This window comes from Ursus maritimus, unplaced genomic scaffold (assembly GCF_017311325.1).
Source record: "Ursus maritimus isolate PB19 unplaced genomic scaffold, ASM1731132v1 scaffold_8, whole genome shotgun sequence".
In the NCBI taxonomy this organism is placed as follows: domain Eukaryota; kingdom Metazoa; phylum Chordata; class Mammalia; order Carnivora; family Ursidae; genus Ursus; species Ursus maritimus.
In genome coordinates, this window is record NW_024426996.1 from 41,063,887 (window position 1) to 41,091,523 (window position 27,637).

The window sequence follows — 27,637 nt, forward strand, 5'->3', positions numbered from 1 at the left end:
CATTGTTTGTATTCCATATAGATTTTAGAATCAGCTTGTCAGTTTCTACAAAGAAAATCCTGTTGGAATTTTAGTTTGGATTGCACTGAGTCTATGCATCAATTTTGGGATATTGATATCTTAAAAATATTTAGTCTTTTGACCCATGAAATAGTGTCTTACTCCATTTACTTAAGTCTTCAACATTTTTTTCCTGAGCAATGTTTTAAGTTTTGAGTGGACATGTCTTGCATATCTTTATATGGTTTTATACTCGGGTATTATTTTTTATGCAATTTCAAATGGTACATATTTTTATTTTTTATTTATTTAAAAATTTTTTTTAACGATTTTATTTGTTTATTTTGACAGAGAGGGGGAGAGAGCACAAGCAGGAGGGGAGTGGAGGCAGAGGGAGAGGGAGAAGCAGGTTCCCAGCTGAGCAGGGAGCCCCATGTGGGGACCCTGGGATCATGACCTGAGGCAAAGGCATATGGTTCACTGACTAAGCCACCCAGGCACCACTATTTTTAAAATTTTTAATTAAGTTTTAAATTTTAATTCCAGTATAATTAACATACATATTGTATTAGTTTCAGGTATACAATATAGTGATTCCCCAATTCTGTACATTATCAGTGCTCATCATAAGTGTACTCTTTAATCCCCGTCATCTGTTTCACTCCCCCCCCCCCCCGCTGGTAACCATCAGTTTGTTGTCTATAGTTAAGAATCTGTTTCTTGGTTTCTCTCTCTCGCTCTCTCTCTCTTTTTTTTTTTTTTGGCCTTTGCTCCTTTGTTTTGTTTCTTAAATTCCACATATGAGTGAAGTCATATGGTATTTGTCTTTCTCTGACTTACTTTGCTTAGCATTACATTTACATTCTCTAACTCCATCCATGTTGTTGCAGATGGCAAGATTTCGTTCTTTTTTATGGCTGAGTAATATCCCGTTGTGTGTGTGTGTGAGAGAGAGAGTCAGTGTGTATGTGAGTGTATACCACATCTTCTTTATCCCTTCATATCGATGGACACTTGGGCTGCTTCCATAATTTGGCTATTGTAAATAGTGCTGCAGTAAACATAAGGGTGCATATACCCCTTTGAATTAGTGTTTTGGTATTTTTTTGGGTAAATACACAGTAGTGTGATTATTTGATCGTAGGATAGTTCTATTTTTAACTTTACGAGGAACCCCAGACTGTTTGATGGAGTGGCTGTACAGATTTGCATTCCCACCAGTAGTGCATGAGGGTTCCTTTTTCTCCACCTTCCCACCAGCGCTTGTTGTTTCTTAAGTTTTTGATCTTAGCCATTCTGACAGGTGTGAGGTGATATCTCATGTAGTTTTGATTTGCATTTCCCTGATAATAAGTGATGGTGAGTATCTTTTTATGTGTCTCTTGGCCATTTGTATGTGTGTATTCTTTGGAGAAATGTCTGTTCATGTCTTTTTTAATTGGATTATTCTTTGGGTATTGAATTGTGTACGTTTTTAATATATTTTGGGTACTCTTTATTGGATATGTCATTTCCAAATATCTTCTACCATACAGTGTGTTGCCTGTTAGTTTTGTTGATTGTTGCCTTCACTGCGCAGAAACTTTTTATGTTAATGTAGTCCCAATAGTTTATTTTTGCTTTTATTTCCCTTGCCTCGGAAGATGTATATAGAAAACTGTTGCTACAGTCAGTGTCAGAGAAATTACTGCTTGTGCTCTTCCTAGGATTTTTATGGTTTCAGGTCTTAACATTTAGGTCTTTAATAAATTTCAAGTTTATATTTTTGTGTATGGTAGAAGAAAGTGGTCTAGTCTCATTCTTTTGCATGTAGCCATCCAGTTTTCCCAGCACCATTATTGAAGAGACTGTCTTTTTTCCATTGTATATCCTTTTCTTCTTTGTTGAAGATTAATTGGTCATATAATTCTGGGTTTATTTCTGGATTTTCTATGCTGTTCCATTGATCTGTGTGTCTGTTTTGAGCCAGTACCTTCCTGTCTTGATCACTACAGCTTTGTAATATAACTTGAAGTCTGGAATTGTGTATAAATAGTATATATTTTAAAAATTTCAATTATTTTTTCTTGCTAGGGTATAGTTTTGCTAAACTCACCTTTTCCATTAACTTATTTGTGGAGTATTGAATTTCTTTATAGACAGTCATATCATCAACAATGAAGACAATATTGCTTTCCTTTGTAATATAGATGTTTTGTTGTTGCTTTTCCTCATTGCACTGACTAGAATCTCCAGAAAAACATTGATGAGAAGTAGTGAGAACAGATATTCTTATTTTACTCCTGATCTAGGAAAAATGAATTTACATTTTCTTCATTTTTTATCATCTTAATTGTAGGGTTTTTAAATTTTAAGGATTTTATTTATTTATTTGAGAGAGAGTGTGCATAAGCAGGGAGGAGGGGCAGCAGGAGAGAGAGAAGCAGACTCCCTCAATGTCAGGACCCAGGTGGGGCTCGATCCCAGGACCCTGGGATCATGACTTAAGCTGAAAGCAGATACTTAACCAACTAAGCCACCCAGGCGCCCCAATTGTAGGGCTTTTGTAAATTTTGTTTGTTTGTTTTTGTTTTGGTTTTTAAATCAGCTTGAGGAAGTTTTATTCTACTAGTTTGCAGAAAGTTTTTATCCAGAATACATGTTGGATTTTGTCAAATGCGTTTTCTTCTTCTTTAGAGAGATTTTAAAATTAGAAATATGTTGAATTACATTGATTGATGTTAAACCAACCTTGCATTCCTGGAATGAACCCCACCTGGTTGGTCATGTCTATTTCTCTTTTGATATTTCTGTTGCATTTGATAGAATATAACTTTGTTTAGAAGTTTTATATCTAGGGCCCTCTGGCTGGGTCAGTTGGTAGAGTGCGTAACTGTTGATCTCAGGGTCAGGAGTTCAAGCCTCACATTGGGTGTGGTGCCTACTTTTAATTAATTACAAAAATTTTACATCTATGTTCATGAGGGATATTTTTCTGTCGTCTTTTCTTGTAATATCTGATTTTAGCATCAGGGTAATGATAGCCTCATAAAATGAGTTGGGAAGTGTTATTTCCCTTCATTTTCCTGGAAGAGTTTGTGCAGAATATTCATTGTTTTAGCCTTAAATTTTGGAGAAGCCATTTGGGACTGGAAGGTTTTTTGTTGGAAGAGTTTAAACTACAAATTCAATTTCTTTGATAGACATGGGACTTTTCAGGACATCTGTTTTATCTTGGTTGAGCTTAATAGTTTCTGTTTCTCAAGGAAGTTGTCCATTTTATTGTAGTTGTTTATAATAAGCATAATATATACTAATTACCTTTTTACCTTTTGTAAAGTCTCTAGTGATCATTACTTTTCTTATTCCTGAAATTGTTAGTTTATCCTTCCTTTGTCTCTCTTTTTTTTTCCTGGCCACTTTCACTGGAGGTTTATCAATTTTATTAATCAACTCAAGAGACCAGCTTTTGGTTTCATTGTCTATTTCTATTGATTTTATGTTTATATTTCATTGGTTTTAGTTTGACTTTTATTATTTCTTCTTTGAGTTTAACTTTTTTTTTTTCTAGTTTCTTAAGGTGGAAACAAAGGTCATAAGTTTGAGACTTTTCTTCTGGTGTTTAGTATTATAAATTTCCCTTTTCTTCTGGTGTTTAGTATTATGATTTTCCTTTCTGAATACTACATTCTTTGTATTCCCCAAATTTTGATATGTTGTGTTTTAATTTTCATTTAGTTCATTTTGCTTTTATATTTCTCTTTTGATTTCGTCTGTGACCAATGCATTATTTAGAAGTATTTTATTTAGCTTTTAGATATTTGGGGGACTTCATAGAGATCTTTTTGTTATTTATTTGTAAATTTACAAATTAAATAAAAAATTAACAGTGTGGTTAGATAACACTGTTTTGAATCCTTATAAATGTTTTAAGGATTGTTTTATTCCAAAATATGAGCTATCTTGATAAATTAATTGATTATTGTGCACTTGAAAAGAATATATTCATCTGTTATTGGGTGGAGTGTTTTATAAATGTCAATTATGTCAGGTTTGTTGATATGTTTAGATCATCTGTATTCTCACTGATTTTCTGACTCTTCTATCAATTATCAAGAGAGTAGTATTAAAATCTCTGACTATAATTATGTAATTGTGGATTTGTCTATTACAGTTTTTGTTTTATGTATTGTGACACTGTAATTAGGTGCATAAACTTTCAGGTTTTTTTTTTTTTTAAAGATTTTATTTATTTATCTGACAGAGATAGAGATAGCCAGCGAGAGAGGGAACACAAGCAGGGGGAGTGGGAGAGGAAGAAGCAGGCTCATAGCGGAGGAGCCTGATGTGGGGCTCGATCCCACAACGCCGGGATTGCGCCCTGAGCCGAAGGCATGCGCTTAACCGCTATGCCACCCAGGCGCCCCTAGTTTCAGGTTTTATATCTACTTTGTGGGTTGACCTGTATCATTATGAAATTGACCTTTTTTTTTTTTTTTTTAAAGATTTTATTTATTTATTTGACAGAGAGAGAGACTGCCAGTGAGAGAGGGAACACAAGCAGGGGGAGTGGGAGAGGAAGAAGCAGGCTTCCAGCAGAGCATGGAGCCCGATGCAGGGCTCGATCCCAGGGACCTGGGATCACGCCCTGAGCCGAAGGCAGACGCTCAACGACTGAGCCACCCAGGCGCCCCTGAAATTGACCTCCTTTATCTTCAGTATTTTTTTTTTTGAAAAGTACTTTATCTAATATTAATTTAGTCATTTCTACTTTCTTTTGATTACTATTCATGTTGCATATATTTTTTTCATGTTTTTGCTTTTAACATATTTGTGCCTTTATTTAAAGTTCATTTCTTGGGGCGCCTGGGTGGCTCAGGTTAAGCATCAGCATCAGGTCTTGATCTCAGGGTCATGACTTCAAGCCTGGCATTGGGCTCCATGCAGAGCTTGGAGCCTACTTAAAAATAAATAAATAAAGTTCGTTTCTTATGGCAGTGTTGGATCTTGCTTTTTCATTCAATCTGTCAGTCTCTGCATTTTAGGGATTTTGGACTGTTTACATTTATTGTGCCAAATTTAAAATTTCATTTTACTATTTGTTTTTTTTCTACATCAGTTTTTCATTTCCATTCTCATTTTCTATCTTTTTATTTTTCTGAATAATAATTTATTGAGGTGAAATTTGCATAACAGAAATTAACCATTATAAAGTAAGCAATTTAGGGGCACCTGGGTGGCACAGCAGTTAAGCGTTTGCCTTCGGCTCAGGGCGTGATCCCAGCTTTATGGGATCAAGCCCCACACCAGGCTCCTCCGCTAGGAGCCTGCTTCTTCCTCTCCCATTCCCCCTGCTTGTGTTCCCTCTCTCACTGGCTGTCTCTATCTCTGTCAAATAAATAAATAAATAAATAAAATCTTAAAAAAAAAAATAAAGTAAGCAATTTAGTAGCAATTTAGTACATTCACAGTGTTGTACAATTATCATCTCTATCTAGTTCCGAAACATTTTCATCACTCCAAAGTAGAACTCCTTAACCAGTAAGCATTTTCTCTTCATTACCTTCTCCCTCCAGCCCTGGCAACCATCATTCTGGGTTTTGTCTCTATGGATTTATCCATTTTGGATATTTCATATAAACGGAAACACAATGTATGGGCTTTTGTGTCTGGCTTCTTTTACTCAGGATAGTGTTTTTGAGGTTCATCCATGTGTCAATACTTCATTCTCTTTTATGGATAGATAATATTCCATTGTATGTATATACCACGATTTGTTTATCCATTCATCCATTGATGGACTTTTGGACTATTTTCACCCAAAAGGTGATTAGTGCTTCTGTGAACATGGGTGTACATGTATTTGATACTTATTTCCAGTTCTTTTGGGTATATACTTAGAAGTGTGGGATCATAAGGTAATTTTATGTTTAACTTCTTTTTATTTTATATATATATTTTTTTACAAAGTTGTTCTAAAGATTTATTTATTTATTTATTTATTTGAGATAGAGACAGTGAGAGAGAGCACAAGCGGGGAGCCTGACACAGGGCTCGATGCCAGGACCCTGAGACCATGACCTGAGCCAAAGGCAGATGCTTAACCAACTAACCCATCCAGGCGCCCCATTATTTTATCTTGCTTTTTTTAGAGAGGGGTGGGAAGGGGCAGAGGGAGAACAAGAGGGAAAATCTTAAGCAGGCTCCATGCCCAGTGTGGAGCCCAAGACAGGGCTCGGTCTCAAGACCCTGAGATTATGACCTGAGCTGAAATCAAGAGTCAGACACTTACCGACTGTGTTACCCAGGCTCCCCTCTATGTTTAACTTCTTGGGGAACCATTGCAGCATTTAGTCTAGGGCTAATTATTCCCTACCAGTGAGGCAAGACTATCTTGGATACTTTTTAAAAAAAATTTTTTTAAAGATTTTATTCATTTACATATTAGAGAGAGTGCAAACAGGGGTGGTGGGGAGGGGGAAGGGATGAGCAGACTCCCCACTGAGCATGGTGCAGGGCTCGTGGGGGCCTATCTCAGGACCCTGAAACCATGACCTGGGGCTAAATGAAGTGTCAGACACTCAAAGGACTGAGCCACCCAGGCGCCCCTATCCTGATTAGTCTTTTTAATGGCCTGTGAATTGTGATATTTTCTAGTGTGGCTGATGGAAAGAAGCAATTTGCTGATCTTTGTGAGCTTTGGGCATTGTTACCTCTGATCCTTTCTAGTAGTTTTTTTTGCTCCTCCTCTGATAGTTCCTTTACCTGCATGCATTCCTCAGTACTCACCTTAATACTTAGTAGGGACTGCCTGCAGATCTTTGCAGTTCATTCTCTGTGTAGCATTCTCCTCTCTGGTACTCTGTTCTGTGGCTTCTAGCTGCCCTGGTCTCCCCAGACTCAGCTTTGTCTCCTTAACTTAGGGAGTCCCCAGGCTTTGTCTGGGCTCTTTCCATTTGCTGTGGCCTGGCAGCTCTCTTATATCCATAAACTTGGGAAATCATGGGTCCTGTCTCATTTTTTTCTGATCTCTCAGGAATCAGTGTCTTTTGTTGTCTATTGTCCATTGTCTTTAAAACAGTTTCATGTCTTGCCCCTCCCTCCCTTTTTTGTCGTGTCAGGCCAGAGGGTAAATCTGGTACCTGGTGCAGTATCTTTGCTGAAAATGAAAGTCTGAATGTTCTCTTTTTATAGAAGCATTCTTGACACGTAAGTACTACTCTAGATGCTGGGGATAGAAAGATGTATATTAATGCTCTACTCAGATGGCATGTAGTCTGTTTGGACAATTGGCTGAGTGCAGAGGTAGTTTAAGTTTGTAAGTACTTGTCATATTTTTCGTGAAGTACCTCTAGTAGCAAAGACAATAAATATGTGTCCTTAGGGCCTAGAAATATGAAATGGCCTCCTATAATCACAAAACATATTTGAAGTCTTGTCTTATACTCATTTGAACTGCTCATTCTATTATATAACATATATTTGTTTTAATAGAAAATGTTTAAAATGACTTATCAAGTCAATACTATTAGAAAAGGAGCATACCCGTCTTCCGAAAATGCAGGTTTCAGCTGCCATTTCTTTATGCTGCCGGTGTGCCATTCTCTGGAAATTACTTACTCATTAATTCAACTAATACATGGTTCCTCTTATGGATTTAAAAGGTAGACAGAAGGCAATGAGATGATTACAAATAGTGATAAGTACTTGGAAAACAATAAAACAGGAAACTTCAACCTTTTAGTAGGTTCCTTGTAAATGCCTGAAGAGCTTCCAAGTGAATAAAATGCTTCAGCTTCATTAAATAGATATTATGACATTTTCTTTGCAAAAGCTTATTTTTGTTTATAGATTTGCTTATACTTTGCCCCTTGATTGTGCCCTAATTATAGTATTAAGGTTTAGAAAATTGATGTCCGAGTAAGTGAACTTTTTATGACTTGTATGTGCTTTCAGCTTGGCTGGTTTTTTTGAGGAAACAAGTTTCATATTTTACTGTGTTGTGTTATAGTATTTTTGTTTTGATTTGTCTTTCATATTGAAGTAACTACTAGTTTTAGTTTTCTGAGTTTTTGTACATATATCCTATCCCAACTTTAGTGACTTTATAGACTTTGTATATGCTCTCGGCCATTATCCTTTTTGACTGAAAACCTAAGTTGTTGACTGTTCAGTACAACTTCTTAAACTTGTAGTTGTCTTGCCTCTTTTTAGTGCTTTATCTCTCTTACATTTGATGACCAGAATTATGTGGTTTTCTGAAAGTGCTCTCTATATGGATTTATTGTAAATATTGTATATTTCCATTCCCTTTATACTCTTTTATTTGTATTTAGTCTTATATCAGGGATCATTTGCTTAGGAATAAGAAAATAGGCTGCAACGTGGGGTACCTGGACTTTGGTGTTTGGAAAGTGGAACTTACTCTGAGTAAACTTCAGTTTTCACCTGTCTAGAATGGTGTGAATCTCTTACAGTGTTATTTTAAGAATTAGAGCAAGTGCATATAAAATACTTAGTATAGTATTTTGCCTGTAGTAGGTGCTTAGTTCATGGCAGTTGCTATTATTATTTTTTTATTCTTCCTAGTTTTTGTCTTGCTAACTGCTGTATCCCCAGTGCCTCTCACAGTGCCTCACATCTACTTTGTGTTCAATAAATATTTGCTGAGTGAATATACTCTTTGGCTTTTGAAACCCTTGAGTAGTAAGATCATAAGATTTCAGAAGATATAGTTCTTACTATTTAAAACAAGATTCCTAAGTAAATAAAAGTGTTTTGTCTTTTAGAGTAAATAACAGACATTTTTTCCTACAGGGACAATGTGGTAAAGTGTAATAGGTAGTAAATCACTGTTTGAAGCGGGGTGAACTTGAGTGACTCACTTAAAAACCTCTCTGAGCCTAGAGTTTTTCTACCCCCTACTCTTCTTTTTCTTTTAATCTGAGAAAAAGAGAGGCTAACTGACCTCTCAGGTACTTTACAGCTCTGAAAAATCTGTAATCCTTTGAATATTGAGAGCTGTGTTGGTCTGTAAAAACATTTGTATTTCTAAGCTTTTTTTTTTTTTTTTTAAAGATTTTATTTATTTATTTGACAGAGATAGAAACAGCCAGTGAGAGAGGGAACACAAGCAGGGGGAGTGGGAGAGGAAGAAGCAGGCTCATAGCAGAGGAGCCTGATGTGGGGCTCGATCCCGTAACGCTGGAATCACGCCCTGAGCCGAAGGCAGACGCTCAACCGCTGTGCCACCCAGGCGCCCCTTGTATTTCTAAGCTTTAACGAAGTTTTCAGTGTTGATTTTTATTTCAAATCTAAAGAATTAACATTTTAGTAAAAATTTTAGTTTTGTTTGTTTTGTTTTGCTTTGCTTCTCTGAGTTTTTTTTTTTTAAGATTTTATTTTTAAGTAATCTTTACACCCAACGTGGGGTTTGAACTCACAACCCCAAGATCAAAAGTTGCATGCTCCACTGACTGAGCCGTCCAGGCATTCCAAGTTCTGTTTTGTTTTGTTTTCTTAAGATAATTGCTATTTAGTTTTTGAAACTTTGAAGGGTCTGTATCCAGTCTAACTGCATTTCTCTCACTTTAAATTTAGTATGCTTAGATTCACTTTTGGATATCTTTTCTCTCAACCCCAGTTTAGTTATCTAATAATTGTTAGTTACTTTCCTTGGGACGTTGTAGGAGTTGAAAATCCAAATGGGAGAGGTCAGGAGTAGAGTTTTTGAGTGAGAATGTGTAGTCTTTTAAGACTTAAAGAAATTCAAGGGAAAGTCAACCTGGGGGAATCGTATTAGGAAACTACAAATATTTGTATATGGGAGGAATTTGAAATATAGTTACTCAGTTATACTGATGGCATTGAAAGTTACCCACAACTTTCAGATTTCTAATTTACTCTGTGTTTGCAATTTAGTGTTTGTAGTTGGTAACCAAATCATAAAATGAGAATGGCATTGAACAATGTTTGGATGAAGAATTAGATAAACAAAAATGCCTTTAACATATTGCAGATAATGAAACAGAGCAAAATAAAACCATCTCTTTGTAAAGTTTAAACTTTTTTAGTCATCTCTACACCCAATGTGGGCCTTGTACTTACAATCTTGAGATCAAGAGTTGCGTGCTCTTCTGACTGAGCCAGCCAGGCACCCCCAAACTTAAAAACATCTTAATGAAATTTTATTAAGGGGAATCCTCAAAAATTTCTGGTGAACAAGGGATGATGAATGAAATGTGTTCTTATGACAGCCATTATTATTAATTGAAGATGTAGAAAATCAGTGCTAACTTTTTTTTCTTTTTTTAGAATGCTATCCAATTTGCTTTGTTTTTATAAATATAACAAATATTTATAAGGGCTTTCATGTGGTCAGCAATGTTCTTAGTCTTCAGTATCTTTTTTTTCTTGACCTTATATGCCCTTGTTACAGAGGTTTTTCAGGAAGCTGATCTTTGTTGTGAAGGAAGGTTTAATGCTGTTCTAATGTACAGTGATAGACTTGGCAATATAAAATATGATTTACAGAAATTTTTGTCCTATAAACCAGAAGAAACGAACTTGAATTATACGTTTGTATATTTAAATTAGAAACATCTTAATGTTATATTTTTTAAAAAAACTTTCATATTATAGTAGATACTTGACCTTTACCCCTTTTTAAATGTAATTTAAAGTATTAACATTTGGTTTATAAATCACTCTAAATTGCTAAATTCCTGATATTTGCATAAATGAAAATATTTTGCTAAGATGCAAAATCTGTAGTAATATGTAATGGAATAATAGACGCCAAGGAACAAATGAAGAGAAAAATAATTATAGGTATCCCCTGCTTCTTGAAAGTTCACATTATGACCACTTCAGTTTTATAAAAGATATGTATTATTACCTGTCTTTGTTAACTGCAGGAGGATTTTCGCTTTTAGGAAGAAAAGCAGAAAGCAAAAATAGCATTTATTGTGTGTTTTGCAGCAGCTGTTATAGAGGTAGCATGCACCTTGAGCATCAAGAGTGGCCCCACCAAACTTCTTCCTCAGAACTACACACTCAGCATCTCAGCATCAAGCCACCATAGCTTTGAACTGTGTCTGTGAACATCTGTGTTATATCTCTTATTTATTTTGTACATTTGTTAGCAAGATGTGTCCTAGGGTATCAGAAAAGCCTAAGAGGTTATTTTTTGGGTCTGGGAAAACTCAAAAAATTTTCTGTATAAATTATAATTGCTTCTTTATGCTTCTGTTTCAGTTTATGAAAGGTTTTATTAAGAACTCTCTTGGATAGGGGTGCCTGGGTGGCTCAGTTGGTTAAGCATCTGACTCTTGATTTCGGCTCAAGTCATGATCCTTAGGGTGATGAGATCAAGCCCTAGCTGATCTCTCTCTCCCTCTTCCCTACCTCGTTCCTGCTCGTGCACACACTCAATCTCTCCTTAAAAAAAAAAAAAGAAGAAGAAGAACACTCTTGGATAGCTGGGGAAACCTGTATTATACACCTGCTGTTAGCAAAGCATTTCATATGCATCATTCTTTGGGTTTTTTGTCTCCTTTTTTATTGAAGTATGATTGACATAAAAAAAAAGATGTACATATTCGTGTATACAACTGGATAAGTTGGAGCTAAGTATACACCTGTGAAATTGTCACCATAAACAATACCATGAACTGACCGTCACCTCTAATAATTTCTTCCTTCCCTCCCTCTTGTGTGTGTGTATTTGTGTATATGGTAAGAACTTTTAATGTAAGATCTATTCCATACATTCTCTTTTTTATCCAGCTTTGAGATATAATTGACATGTATAAATTTAAGATATACATGATGATTTGATATATACATATATTGGGAAACCCATACATCCTCTTTTAATTTAATCTTTACTGCAGTCTTATGTGGTAAATATTACAATATCTAATAATTATTGAATGCTCACTATATGCCAGGGATTGGCTTAATCAGTTTATTTGCACCGTGCCATTTAATTTTCCCTAAATTCCAAGAGTAGATGTTCATATTATTCCTCCTTTAAGGATGAGAAAACTGAGGCTCAGAAGTTAAGTGGTCCATTGGAAGCCGCACAGTCCTAAAGCTAAGCCACAACTAGAATTTCAGGCTTACAGCTCCAAATCTCATACTTTTTTTTTTTTCATTCTCCAATAAGAATACAAAATCAAGCTTTTAAAAGTTACTTATTATAATTTGATTTTATAACTAGAAGCAGGGAGATTGTAGAGATTTGAAAGGAATTTAAAAGATCATTATTTCACAAGTTAGGAAATGAAGGCCCATGGAATGTTATAATTTACCTAAGTTTATCTGGTTGATTTATAAATGGTAATAATGTTTAAGCATTTATATCAGCTTTTATAATACTATAGTTTTTCAGCAAATTTATGTTTCCAATTTTTTTCCCTAATATTTAAATAAATTTGTATTTCTTGAAGATACAGAATCTTAGGTAAGGAAGAGTGCTGTAAAGCAGATAAAATGGACACAGGAGAAATGAACATTTTAATCAAATTTTATACAGAGGTCCAGTTGGACAACTAAGAGTTGATATAGTGCTTCTGGTTCTATTTTACTTTTATAAGAACAAATAAAAATCAACATACCAGGGGCGCCTGGGTGGCACAGCGGTTAAGTGTCTGCCGTCGGCTCAGGGCGTGATCCCGGCATTATGGGATCGGGCCCCACATCAGGCTCCTCCGCTATGAGCCTGCTTCTTCCTCTCCAACTCCCCCTGCTTGTGTTCCCTCTCTCGCTGGCTGTCTCTATCTCTGTCGAATAAATAAATAAAATCTTTAAAAAAAAAAAAATCAACATACCTGTCTTTGAAAAATTATGTATGAGGTTCTTGCTTACTAACAAATAGGTATACATGATTTCTGGTAAAGTATTTTTTCCCCCCTAATATTACATCGTTCCTTGAAACTTGTATATTTACTCTTGGAGAGATTGAGAATGTGATGTAATGAGTTGGTGCAATGTAGGCAGGAGAGGGACTCTCAGAGTTGGGTTTTCTATGTCCAGCCCTAGGTGTTGAGTCTGTGGGTTGTTGCCCCTTTCTTAGTATCTCCCATATTGTAAAGTGTAGGATAAAGAAATAGGTGTAACCTCTTTGAAATGTTATCTCAGTAGCTTTGGAAAAGGATGTAAAAGATTTCACATTATGAGGAATATACTTGTTATTTCATTTTAAAGAATACTTGAGGCTTGAAGCTTAGAAAACTGATTCTTAGATAAACTAAACAAACTATGGCCATTAGTGTGAAGAGTGCTGATAATTAGTTTTTAATTGAAATAGAAACATGTTACTAAATTCTCATCATAAAAGAAGATAATCAAAAAAGTGTAAATTTTAAGCCTTAAATGTGCAGGGGTGGCACTGGGACTTTAAAGAAAGATGTGTTAGACAACTTAGAAAACGTATTTTTGCCAAGAGCTGGCTGACATTCAATTCTCTTTGAATATTTAGAGCATAGTGGTGGTGTGGTTTGTAGAAAAAATTGCTTTGCCTGTCTTCTTTAGTGTCCAGTCTACTGTTAGCCATCCAGTGAGTTCTTAATTTCAGACACTATATTTTTAAATTTTAGAATGTCCTTTTGATGTTTTTAGAGAGTCCAGTTCTCTTTGAAATCTTCTTTTCGGGCATATTTGTCCGTCTTTTCCTTTTATTTCATTGAACATATTAACCATAGTTAATTTAAAGTCCTATCAGCTAACACCAATACTTGGATTATTCATGGATCTGTTTAAACTCTGGGTTTTTTCTTTTTCATTATTCGTCACATTTTCCTGCCTTTTATAGTTGTTTATTTTATGCTAGATGTTATACACAAAATGAGAAGCTCCAGATGAAATCTTCCATAGTCAGGGGTCTTATCTTTTCTCTATTAGGCAGATGGGGTGAGGAGAATGATCACTTCGGTCTAATCAAAGATTGAGCTGGGTTGGCATGAGTTACAAGTTTAGTAAGATTCAGTTCACCTTCAGATTTGTCCCTTTTTCTTGGGTATGGTCCTTCTTAGATTCTTGATTGAGGTTTGGCAGGTCTTTTTCTCCTAAAAGTTGTACCCTCAGGATATTTTGAGTTTGGCTTTTTAGCCTTCCGTCTCCTGCAGGTTCAAGTGTCTTTCAAGTGTTGGATTGCTGCAGATCTTTCTCCCTCCGGCAGAATTTTGTCTCCTAAGCCCTGGGAGACTGTGAGTAATTTTTCTCTGCCTTTCTGGCATGGTCCCCGACCCTTCCATGCTGCCCTAGAACTCAGTAATGTCTCTAGGGAGAACTGGCTTTGCGTTATTTAGGGCACATCTAATTTCCAATCCATTGAGCCAGCATGCACAACCTGCAAAAGCTTTGTTGATTTCCCTTTCCCCCTATTGAGTTCTGCTGATTGTTGCCAAGTCTGATCCTCAGCCCACCCTTAGAATCAACAAACAGAGAAAATGGCCAGTAATCATCAAATGATTTAGGAAGGGCTCTTTTCTTCCCTGGATTTTATTTCATCTGTTCCATGTTGTTTTCAGAATTTTATGATGTTTTAAAAATAATGGGTTTTTTTTTCTTCTTCAGTTTTTCCATTTCTATTGGTAGTAGAGTGTTGGCTTGACACCAGCTACTACATCCTACTCAGAAGTGTAAGTCTCCAACTACTTTCACTTGATGTAAAGAAATATGCTGTTCTTTGCATGATTGAAGGAAAAGAATTAGATGATTGTTTTTGTCTTGTTTTTTAACATTTTATTTGAAATTTTTTTCAAATTCAGATGCAAGTAGAAATAGTTATCCAAAGTGGAAAGAACATTGGTTTTAGGGATGCCTGGGTGGCTTAGTTGGTTAAGTGTCTGCCTTCTGCTCAGGTCATGATCCCAGGGTCTTGTGATCGAGTCCTGCATCTGGCTCCTTGCTCAGTGGGGAGCCTGCTTCTCCCTCTGCCTGCCCCTCCCCCTGCTTGGGTGCTCTCGTTCTCTCTCTCTCTCTCTCTCTCTCTCTCACAAACAAATAAATAAAACCTTAAAAAAAAAAAAAAACATTGGCTTTAAAGTTTGGAGATCTGAGCTTGAATCCTGTCATTCCCCTGAATGGTATATACAACCTTGGGCAAACTATTTAAATTCTGTAAGCCTGTGTACTTAATGTATAATATAGAAATACACCTCAGATCATGAGGCAAAGTATAAAAAATAAAAGATTTTGGATGAATCTAATTGACACTGAAGACTAGAGTAGAATGGGTATTTTTCAGACCCTAGAATCACAGAATATTAGAGGTGGAAAAAATTTAGTTTTAGAGTAAGTTGGATTGTCAAGGCCAAAAGCCTCGTTAGTGGCTTACTTTTTGCATGTGATAGATGTGTTATTTGACAAGTTACAGGTTCTTTACAAATTCATAACTCTTGGTGTATAATAGAAAGAGCATTATATTGAAGGCTGTACAATCCTGGTTTCACATCCTAGCTCTACCTGCTTCTAGTGCAGCTTTAAGTTTCTTTTACCCCTTTAAGCTGTAGTTTTCATAGGTAAAATGAAAGTAAATCAGGATGCCTAATAGATGCTTTGTGAATATTAAGTAAGGTAACAAAGGGAAGACACCTATCATTGGGTGTGAAGATCAATAGATACTGTTCCTTACCCCTTTTTGTTTCTCTAGTCCATTATAATCACTTAGCAAGAGACTTTTCCCCTTACCTGTTGATCCTAACCAGTGTTTCATTCCTGTGTAATTATGTAGTTTTTAAAAATCCCTGATAATAGTACCTTGATTATATTAGCTTAGTGAAATTCATTTGTCAAAATCCCTGATAGTAATACTGTTGATTATATTAGCTTAGTGAAATTCACTTGTCTTACGAACAGTTTTTCTAATCTTCTGATGTCAGTTAAAACTCAGTTTTAGGGGGCGCCTGGGTGGCACAGCGGTTGGGTGTCTGCCTTTGGCTCAGGGCGTGATCCCAGCGTTATGGGATCGAGTCCCACATCGGGCTCCTCTGCTATGAGCCTGCTTCTTCCTCTCCCACTCCCCCTGCTTGTGTTCCCTCTCTTGCTGGCTGTCTCTATCTCTGTCAAATAAATAAATAAAATCTTTAAAGAAAAACAAACAAACTAAGTTTTAGTTTTTAAAAACATTTGAGAATAGTGGACACAAAATAAGTGCAGTTTTGTTTTTTGAGATGATGTCAGTATTTACTGAAATGTTATCAGAGGTTAGTGGATGACTTCCTTAAAATCATGTGCAACATTTTAATGTATTTATGTATATGTACCTTTTTCATCATTCACCGAGTAGTCTGAGTTACCTGAAAAAGTTAAGAACCACTAGCCTATGTCAAACTTTGGATGAAATTGTATTTAAGCATACTTTACTTAAGATTAGTTATAGTTTTGATACAGAAAATATCTGCAGTTGCTTAGCTTATCTTCACCTGAGAATATTGCTTTTGACAAACAGTATTAAAAATTGTTCTAATGATACTTTGGTGGATGTTTTAGTTTATCATAGGTTATTTAAAAGTTAATGTTCACATAAAATTTTTTAAAGGAGCCTTTAAGTACAGGAAGGGAATTTGTTTAAACATCCTTTTGAGGAATCTGATCATACTCTAGTTTGTTTTTTTGCTGAATCCAGATTTTTCATGTTTCACAATACTGGGGTATGCTGTTTAATTTTCTGCACATCACTGCAATATAAGACTTACATTAATCCAGAAGAAACAGGTGAATCATGTAATTTTCTCTTGTTAAAATAATTCATTTAAAATTTTATGTGGTTTCCTTCCAATGACTTATAACTAGAAACATTTTTGTGTCCCTTATTTCAGCAATTTGAATTTGTACAGATGTCAAAAGAAAGTATAGTTCTTACTTGAAAATACTTAAAATACTTTAAAAAATGAGATTATGCATATATTTAAAGCATTGTTCTAGTTAAAGCTTAATGCATTATAAAATTTAGGAGTTTAAAATTAAAACTTGTTTTAAAAAAGAAGTTGAGCATTTGAAATTGCTCGTTGACATTATGATGTATGAATAAATCTCATTCAAATAAAGTTTGAGTTTATTGAGTTAAATATTTTAAGTTTAAATAGCTGAACTTTTATAGTTATTAGTATTAGCGAGATATTCTATTTATACATCTTGTATAAATATGTTTTAGCATCTTTATGTTTTCAAGACTGATAAGAATGCCGTTTCCTTGGGAAAAATTCAGAGAAATTTTGTTAACATGGACATTTAACATTTTTTCCTTTGGCTTTAAAGTACTTTAAAATTCATGAGATTTTCATTGATTTTTATTAGCAACTTCTAGAAAAACACTTTTGAAAAACCACTTTTCAAACAATTGATTGTGATAAATGAATCATTGGTAATGAGTATACTATTAAGTAATAGTGGTAACAAAGTAGGAATAATACACTCAAGGTTTTCTAAATGATTTCTTGTTGCCTTGAATGACTTATTTATATCTAATGACATGTAATTTGCTTATATGGAATAGTAATTTATTCCTTAGAAAGTCATGATATTTAGGAAAAAAATGGCAATAATGCTTCATAATAAGTCAAATTTGAATTTTCAAGAAATCCTAATTTTCGGTTGCACTAACTTAACTTTCTAAGTGCGTTATAGATATTTTACTGTTGTAAGCTCACTTTAGATGCCTCTTTGGAAGTTGATAGGAACATGGCATACCTAATGTAAATTTTTTATTAATCATTATTTAATTAGCCATTTTGTGAATTATCCAGGCCATTTTACATCTATTAAGGTTTTCATGTTTTCACTTATTTCCACAATTCTGTCAAAAAATTAAAAGGAATCAAGGGCAATAGAAATAGAAGCCAAGATTTCTATCCTTCTATTACTACTACTTGTTACTTAAAAGTCTGTTTAATATGTAAGTTTATTTAGAAATTGAAATGTTTTCAAATCTCTGTTATTTTTACTTTAACGTTGCCAAATGGCTATATTAGAGTTACTTCACCTGTGAGAAAACTATAATTAGCAAGGTGTTGGAGAAATGTGTGAAAAAAAGTTAAAGTGAGCTCTGTGATAAGCAAGATAGGTGGGAGTCCAGATTCTTGGGGCTGTCCCCTTCCAGACCAGGTTAATGTCATTACATTATTTTCTTAAAAACTTACTTTGTTTGCATGGTGTGAGTTGGTGGTCTTGGTCCTTTTAATTAAGAATTCATGATAAAATTAGATTTCTTGTTGATCATCTTATGCTGCAGGACTGAGGATTCATTGGTAAAGAACCACTAACCTGTCCTCTCACCCCCAGGGTGTGAACACTGAAAAGGATTAAGGCCCACTGTAGGGAAGCTAGCACTGAAGCCTGCACTGCCCTTTCCCCTGTTCTTTTCAGTTAAATAGAAGATTTTTAGTTCCCATGACTATCAATCTGGTGCTTTTCACAAGTACCAAATTCTTTTAGGAAAATTAAGATGACTTATTTTTAGAAATCCACTGGCCTAGAATACTGAAAGATGATTTTTTTTTTTTTTTTGGTATTTTGTGTTGACAGGCCCTGTACGTACTAATTTTTTTCTGATGCATATTAGTTTGCTTTAATTTATATTGAATTTGGTGATTGATACAAACTTTTAAAAATCAAGAACAGATTTTTATATGGTTAGGTTTGCTTGTCTCGTAGTAATTAATAGAGTTTGTCAGTGTTGAATCTTAAATTTCTTTAGAAATAGCTATCTAACAACCCTGTGGACATAAACTCTTAACTTTTATTTCTAGATGACTGCAATTATAAGGTGCTTTCTTTTCATGTTGAAAGACTTTTACACAGTTTTTATAAATGCTGAGGTGTCATATATTTTTTCAGTATTTGCTAAATTGGTATTGTATTTAAGCTTGAAAATATATTTTGATTTTTTTAGCTAAAATAATTGCAGAGTATTAAACATTCTTGGTAGTTAAAGCTTTTTTTTTTTCCATTTAATTTGAGCTTTTGTTGTTACTAACAAATAATTTGTGTCACAGTTTTTCTTTTTCTTTCTTTTCTTTTCTTTTCTTTTTCTTTTTCTTTCCTTTTTTAAATGACTGCTAGAATCTATATACTTGTCACCTTAGTGTCCTAGAAATGTTCCACTTACATCAAGGGTTCCTTTCTGGTTTTGTATGTTCTCACCTGCTCCTCACTGTAAATCATTGAGATGTCAAGTGCAGTGATTAATTAAGCTGCACGTGCAAGTGCTTTTTTTTCACCTGTCAAGCAGGAAAGAAGCCTTATCGCAAGATTAGATGCTGCTAATTCACAGCTTTTTCTCCAGACTGTCAAGTATGTAGAAATATTTTATATTTAGATGCTTATTCAGAATATTGCATATCAGGGTTTGTTTTGTTTTGAGTTCTTAAATATTGTAAGATACAATTATTATACCTAACCCTATCATTAAACTCCTAATTAGAGGCAAAGAGTAAATTCAGAATTCCTACATAAATATTTTGGAAGTTAAGGTTTATACTTTGTAATTACCTTTTATCCAAAAACTGCTAGTTGACTTATTTAAAGTAACTATTTTCAAGTATCTAAATTGATTTTGTATGTATCATATACACCATGAGATCCATTCTTATATAGCGTAAGTTTAAATTTGTGATGAAATATGATGATGGTAACTACACTTTTTTCTTTGAGTAATGAATATTCGCTGAATGTAATGTTAAGCTTTTACTTTTTATACATTGATACAAAACCTTGGACTTGGATAGCTTGTTCTCCCCACCCTAGTTATTTCATTCTCCACCCCCCTTTTTAAACATCAGTAAAAGTAAAACCTCAAATTGTATAGTGATCTTAATCTATTATTAAAAAGTCCTAGAAAGGAAGATTACAAGGTAGATTCAGGTTTTGAATCGGTTTTGCCATTGGTTTAGCAGCGGGTGGGCAGGCAGATGCCTGCTCAGAGTAGAACCTATTGCCATTTTTCACCATTGATAGAGTAGCCTTTCAGAGTCAATGAGCTCTGTCAATGTGAGCTTGTCAAGGCTACAACTTCATAGACCTGAGAGGCGGTTTGAGAGGTCAGCCCTTTTCAGGTTCGCTGTGATGCAAATGAACTTTAATGCTTAAACAACTATTGGAATTTTTATGTCTGCTCCTTGTTCTTTTTTCTTCACAAAGTCATTGACGAGACATTCAGTGCTTTTTAAATTGGAAGTTGCATTGTGCTAAAGACCTAGTACAGATTTACGGAGGGCTGAAAGCAGTTAGATCATGTTCTTTTCATGGTGCGATTAGAATCAAATCGATTTCCCTACAGCCTTCAGCATTCAGATGGCAATTTTAACAAAGCTTGGGGGCTAGACAAGGGACAAAACGACTGAACTGAATGTTAATTACACTCTGCAGCCTTATTTTCTTTTGATTTGGGGCTGACTGGCAACTAAATTAACAAAAAGTGTGACCATAACTGCTGCCCTATTTTCATTTAAAAGGAGAGCTGCCTCTAAAAGGCTATCTTTACAAAGAAACAAGTGAGGTCTGCTGATCATTGTTAACAAGGGCACTTTTTTTCCTTTAAAATTCTGGCCAAAAAAAAACTGTTCAAAAAAAGTAATGTGATAAATTAGTCATTGGCGTATTATTGCTCAGAGTTAGGTGATATTCTGATTTTTATGACATAAGCTTGGAAAATGGTAATAGTGGGTAATTCATTGGTAGTTATGAATTATAATTGGCACCTATGTGACTAGTGTATCTTTAGTATGTACAGCATGCTAAAAGGTAATATGGTAACTTAGATTACAGTAGATACTTTAAAGCAATATTAACCATTTTTTATGTAACATTGAACTATTAAAAACCAGCTTGATCCTAACAATTTTTCACCTCTCTCATCCTTGCTTGACATGCAAATTTTCATATTTGATTATTAGTACTCATTTAGTTGTGCACGTTAATAGTGTTAGATGCTTTTTTCCTTCCCTTGCGTGGAAGCTGCAGCTGCACCAAGTTGCAGTTGATTCTTGTGGCAACACTGTCCCTTTTGCACCTGCAGCTGTGTCAGTCTCATCCTAACACCTGGCGTCATGAATTATCCTTTCCTTTATTCATACTTCCAGGCAAGATACATTTCATGCTGCATAGTAGATACTGCAAAAATCAAGTGAACTAAAACATAAATTTCTCAGTCGATTCCTTTAACAATAGTATTGATTTAAGCGTTTTAGTATCATTTTTGTTAGTTTATATGCAATATTTTCCCTTTGTTTGAAAATCTTTATATGTGGAATAATTAATAAGTAGGCTTTTAAATTTGGGTGTTATTTCTAAGTATGTGAAAATTTGTTTTGATAGCTAGTTGATTTTTAATTAATTTTTAATTATTTTCTTTTTTGTTTTACCCTAAAGTCATTTGTATTTTGTTAACTAATATTTAAACAGCTTGTTTAAAAATATGTATGAAGGAACTTTTATCATTATTTAAGTACTGCAAAAATATTTTTGAAAGAAGTGGGGATTAAAATTTATATCATTTGGTAGATGGCATTAACTTTTTATTCTTATTTTTATTTAGTTTTTTGACATTAGCTTTTTAAAAGGCTTTGATAGTTTCATATCAGAGGCTAGTAAGTTTGAAACAGTTAAAAAACATACAGTGCTGAAGAATAAAACCGTATCTTTATTAAAATAGAGTACCATTTCTGCTCAGGGTACTATTTAGTACTAAAATGTTGAAAGTGTTACAGACCACCATGTACTCACTCAGTCACTGTCTTCTACCTCTCGAGATCCTTTTCACACAAAAAACAGCTGCAAAACAAAGTTTTTCTAAAACCAGTCAAGAGTAAACTTTTTTCTCATTTGTCTTCCAGACACGAAGATCGATTGAGAAGTTATTAGAATGGGAAAACAATAGGTTATACCACAAGGTGAGTACCACAGGGAGCAGCTTCGTACTGTTGGGGTCTGAATTGCACAGTATGGAAACAGATGCTTTTGTTGAACTAAAAATATGAAAGGTGGACAAATGGGTTAGTTTGTGTGCTGCAATAAAATAGAGCTCATTTTTCTTCTTTTACTCTCCTACTTGTCTAGCTGTGCTTGCACTGGAGACTGAGCAAAAGGAAATGTGAAACGAATAACATGATGGAATATGTAAGTTAAAGGGCTGTTTTGTGAGTTTCTCTATTAAATGATCATTTATTTTGCTTCTGATCTTATTCTTTCCATGATTATTAATCAGCAAAGGTGTCAGGAGCTTAATCTCCTGAGCGCAGGGATTTTCTACGGTTCACAGATGCATGGTTTCATGTGCAAGACTGATTTATAAAGTTATGAATGACTTGAAAACAAGGCTTCACTGTGTTCTGAAAAATAATAAATTAATTGCCAAGATAAAATAGCCTGAACGTGTGTTGATGGAGTGTGAAATTTTAGATGCTGTATAAAGAATAACCACAACTTTGGTTACGCAGCAAGTCAGATATGGCTTTTTTATATAATGCTAATCAAGTTTCCAAGTATGGAAGAAAACCTTTCAGCCAAGCCGTTGGAGCTTAAGAAACCTTTAGCCTTTATAGATTTTAACTGCCCATACCTCAGTGGCCTTTAAAGAATCTTTCAAAATGTTATTAGAATATTGTTTTATAAAGATTATCTTGAAAGTAAAGCAGGAGATGAGATGTTGCTCATCCTGTATTCTTTAAAAGATACCTAATTGGCACATGAATACAGTGAATTTTAGAGTTTATTCAGTATGGGAGTTAATTTACTGACTCCTTGATTTACTTGAACAATTTTTCTCCTTTTGAAAAGTTCAGAATACTGCAGAAAATCATGAATTTTTATTTATTCTCCCTTGAGCTTGGGTGTTTTGTTTTAAATATGGAAAGGTTATTATATTAAAAGAAAAAGATCTGTGGAAGAGTTAATTGTTGAAAATGAAAGTCATAGTCTTTGTGAAGTAACCAGGCACACTTCTGGCAGATTTTGTCTATTCTCTGAAACAATATAGCCATCGTAGATAGTATATGTATGTGTGTGCATGTGTGTGAGAGTGTGTGTGAACAAGAGATTGATTAAAACAGTGCTTAAATAGTTGGAAATTATCATAAAATCTTTTTTCTCTATAACATTTTCCCTTTCTTTCATTATCAGTCAAATCCCATTTCTAGCCTTAAACATAAAAGGTATCTTAAAAATGTCTTTTTTCATAGAACAGCTTTATTCAGTGAATCAGAGAACGTAGATTTTATCATTATCTATTATATCAAACATGTTAATTTATGATGATGAGAAAGACACTTGATACGTTTTTTTATTTAAAAAAGCATATTCAAAGAACTTGTTTTGAGATTGACCTATGAAAATGCTAGTCTTATGCTTTCATCATAGATGGTAAGAGTTTATACATTTGGGGGAGAGGGATGATTTAAAGGATTTTGTGAAAAAAATACTTGCTATATTTATGAACCCAAATACTGATACATTTCTAAATTTACTTTGGAAAGGAAAACATGAAAGTTATTTCCAATGCTGTTATTTCCAGATAGAACTATAAGAACGTCATTCATTCATTCATAAGATGCACTCAAATATTCATGTTTATTTTTATGACATTCTTTTTTTTTTTTTTTTTTTTTTAAGATTTTATTTATTTATTCGACAGAGATAGAGACAGCCAGCGAGAGAGGGAACACAAGCAGGGGGAGTGGGAGAGGAAGAAGCAGGCTCCCAGCAGAGGAGCCTGATGTGGGGCTCGATCCCAGAACGCCGGGATCACGCCCTGAGCTGAAGGCAGACGCTCAACCGCTGTGCCACCCAGGCGCCCCTATTTTTATGACATTCTTTATCAATCAGAAATAAAATAATTTAACCATCCAAAACATTCTGAACTATGTACTTTGTTTGTAAAATAGTTTAATTTATCATGAATTTTTAGATAAATACTTTTCCTAAAGCCATTTTATTTTGTATACCATCATAGAAGATATCTAGAAGAGTTGTCCAAAAGGAAAGGAACATACAGGGGTGCCTGGCTGGCTCAGTTCGTGGAGCATGTGACTGTTGATCTTGGGATTGTGGGTTTGAGCCCCACATTGGGTATAAAGATTACTTAAAAATACAAATCTTTTTTTTAAAGGAAAAACATACAAAAATTGCTACAAAAATGTATTTTTTCTAAATTTTCTCAGAGTATGTATATCTGTGATAGTTGCGTGGGAGAATAACATAATATCAAAATTTCTCTAAGAAATAATTTTCAAAAGTTAAGATAGCAAAACAGAAGAAGAGTGCTTCATTTTTCTAATGAATTGGGGCCCTTTTTACCATGTGTTTCTCTTTGACCTCAACTGTTCTTTAACTTACAGAAATTTCACTTGTTGGTTAGAGGGAAATGATTCTCCTTCATTATATTTTGAACATGGGGGACAATCTAGAAAAAATACCAACTTGATACCAACTTTTCTTTTATTCAGATACAGTAGAATAGTGTGATTTAGAAAAAATAAGACAAGTGGCCAGTTTCTATGTGTGACTTCTGATGGAAAAGAGGTTGTAGGATATAGTCTTTAAAAAATAGTCAAAGATAGCCTTTATTTTGCATTAGGTAGTAAACACTGTAAAATGTAATGCCTACACCTAAGACCTGAAATTTATAAAAACTGTCTGATGAGGACATGTTTGAAATACAGAAGTGTCCATCGAATGTTGACTCATTAAGTAGTTTAAACATCAAATCTCAGGTAGTTTAATCATCAAATTTTAGAGCTGCAATGAATTTTGTCATATAGTCCAGTCCCTTTATTTATTATATGAGGAAACTGAGAAACAGGGGAATCCTGCTCAAATAAAAATCTCTAGGAAGCTAGTGAACATTTTGTCAGCAAATACCAGGTCAGAAGAGTGTCAAAGGGTGGCACCGAAGGCTTAGTACAGGATAACTAAAGTAGGAGAGAAATAGTTTTGAGCTGTGTGTAGAAGAGCCTTCTTTATTGAGGGAGGTCAAAAGTCAGGAGAATTGAAGAGTGAAAATGAAAGTTTCTGGCCATTTGGCTAAATGTAGAAGAGTGTCCAAACCTGGAGGTTATATCAGAATAAGTTTCTGAAAGAAAAATGAGGAGTTCACCAAACTTGGAAGCTGTTCAGATAATGTTTTGCTTAGCATCAGTTTCATACAGAGTTGGAACAAGGGAAAGAATTGATTGTCGTTTAAGGCAACTCAGGTTTGGAATAAAAATTAGCTCTGGTCAACTTGTGCTTTTCTGTGTTAATGTGCTTTGTTTTTATTGGTTTTCCTTTAGTTTCATAGTAAAAGGTCTTTTGGAACAAATTTAATCTTTAATATTGCTGACTTAAGAAGAAAAGAGTTTTTTTAAAAAATTAAAGAGATAAAGGACCCTTTATCAAGAGATTACATATCATGGTAGGGTAAAGTGAGAGCAGATCTGGAACCTAAAGACCCATGGAATTGGGTGAGATAAAAAGGAGGAAGGCGGAAGAAATAAACATTGGGTTGGTTATAATCATATGGTGCAGTAGAAAGGGCAAGGCTTTGGAGTTAAGGTGGTCCTGTGTTCAGATATTGACTCCGCAGTGTGTGGGGTTACGCTCCCTTGGATCATCAGTGTCCTCGTCTGTAAAATGAGGGTGATAATACTTACCTCATGCAGAAGTTGTTAGGATTAAATAGATCCACAGAGTATGAGACGCTTGGTATGTAGTCAGTTCAAGAAATGCTAGCTCTGGCTGCCTTCCTCATTCATCCCTGCATGCATTCTCCTTCAGGGGCACTATCAAAATTGCTGTCAGTGATGGAATAGAACTGAAATTTTTTAAAGATAAAAATTTATTTAAATCTTTTTAAAACTTTTTTTTTCTCCTTCTACAGGTCATCCTCATAGAATTTTTACCAAAGACACCGATTTTTCGACCAGATTAGCGTTTACTTTATTTATAGAGACTTTCCAAGTATGTTGTCTTTCCAATGGTGCCTTGCTTGGTGCTCTCCTGGTGGTGACATAACATTGGTTCTACAGAATCGTGTGGTGTTTTTTTCTGTTTTTGTTTTTTTAAATAACCGCATGTTCTAAGTGTGCATTTTTGTCAAACTTTGCAAGTTATTTCATACAGATGTTTAATACTTAAGTTATTGTGCTCTTTTCTGTTATGTATTCTGATTTTCAAGGATTACTTTTTTGTATTATCAAAAAAATACATTTGAAATTAGCATAAAAAGTGGCCAGCCTTTTTTATTTTATCACCAAGGTACACACAATCCTTTATTTATTAATTCCGTAATATAGAAGAACACTTTTTGTAAGGCTCTACTTATCTATTCTAGCAAGCACACTCTTTGTATTATTTTTCTTCCTTTTAAAATTTAAAATAGTTATTATTTTAAAATAGTAAGTTTTCTTTAATAGCTTTTTGGAACCTAACATATCCTTTCCCATACAATTCCTAATGCTCTGTTTACAGCAGAAATATCTGTAACATTATGAAGACCTATCAAAAATTTTTGAAAGTATTTCTGTCTTCAGAGGTAGTAAGGCAAGATTAAATTATTTTTATTAGAATAGACAAATAATGAATGGTATGCATGCACCTAATGGTTACTAGAGCTCAGGATCACAAAATATAGTAGCATTACAGTCTGTGTATATTTTTGATCAAAATGATAATAATGGCCTTACTTGCGTTATTTTTTATTGTTTATCAAATCTTATATAGAAAAGTATGGAAGTACTCCTTTTAAAAATTTCTAAGGAAAATATTTCTCCCAATCTAACGTAATTGTAGAATGGATATATGTTTCTGAAAGGTTTTTGAGAGAAAGCACAAGTTCTAGAATTAAAAGTAAGCTGGTGTTTAATACCCCATTGATATTTAGAACAGATTATTACTAGGAAATGGAGGACATATTTAGTACTGTTTTTATCCACTAGTTTGCTTTTGGTCCAGTTATGTATACTTTTTTGATTGAGAATGTGACATATAAGTTTGAATCAGATTAGCTCGTTTCTTTTAAATATATACAAACATACATATTTTTTTCCTTCCTTTTGTTGTACATATCTCCATGCATTTTAAAACTTTCTAAATTTCTGAATGGCCTATGTGTAAATTTTTGTTTTTATAGACCTGAAATTATACAAGTTTTAATGTATGTCAAGAACTTGTTCCATACAACTGTGGTATCTAGCAATAATGTGAATAACTTTTGAAATTATATAAACTATGCTTACTAATTTGTATTAAGAATTGGTACCACTATACAATATCTTTTCTCCTTGTATTAAATCTTTTAAATACCAGTTTCATTAATTTATATACCTGTATTTTTTAAAAGTATTTCTCTGTACTTCTCCAAAGTACTGTAATTCTATATAAATTTGAATAGTTGAATTCTAGTATCTTAAATCCTATATCCTATATTGGACATTAGGAACTGTCTTAAAAACTAGGGTGTTTTTGTTTTTTCGCCTGAGAATTATTTGTTTCCATTGCCCCCCAAAACACTTAACAACTTGAATTCATAAACCACTTTTCCTATGAAGAGCTCAAAGTACAAATAATTCAAACACTTCTCGCTTTATTGACCTTGTGTCCAGGGTGTGTCCTACCACCTTAAAGTAGTGGAACTAAAAGGTAATGCTGTTACAAGGACTAATATTCCTACGTGGTTTCA

General features: G+C 34.3%; 1 protein-coding gene across 2 annotated transcripts in view; it reads left to right on the top strand.

Moving 5' to 3' along the window:
* CHIC2 (cysteine rich hydrophobic domain 2) overlaps positions 1 to 27,269 on the top strand; it is a 50,363-nt gene extending 23,094 nt beyond the window's left edge. For both annotated transcript variants that reach the window (XM_008701477.2, XM_008701478.2), the window contains exons 4-6: positions 21,819 to 21,875; positions 22,042 to 22,101; positions 25,838 to 27,269. In XM_008701477.2, coding sequence (XP_008699699.1) covers positions 21,819 to 21,875; positions 22,042 to 22,101; positions 25,838 to 25,888 — 168 coding nt within the window. In that variant the 3' untranslated portion in view covers positions 25,889 to 27,269. The remainder of the gene's footprint in view (positions 1 to 21,818; positions 21,876 to 22,041; positions 22,102 to 25,837) is intronic.
* The last annotated feature ends 368 nt before the right edge of the window (positions 27,270 to 27,637 follow it).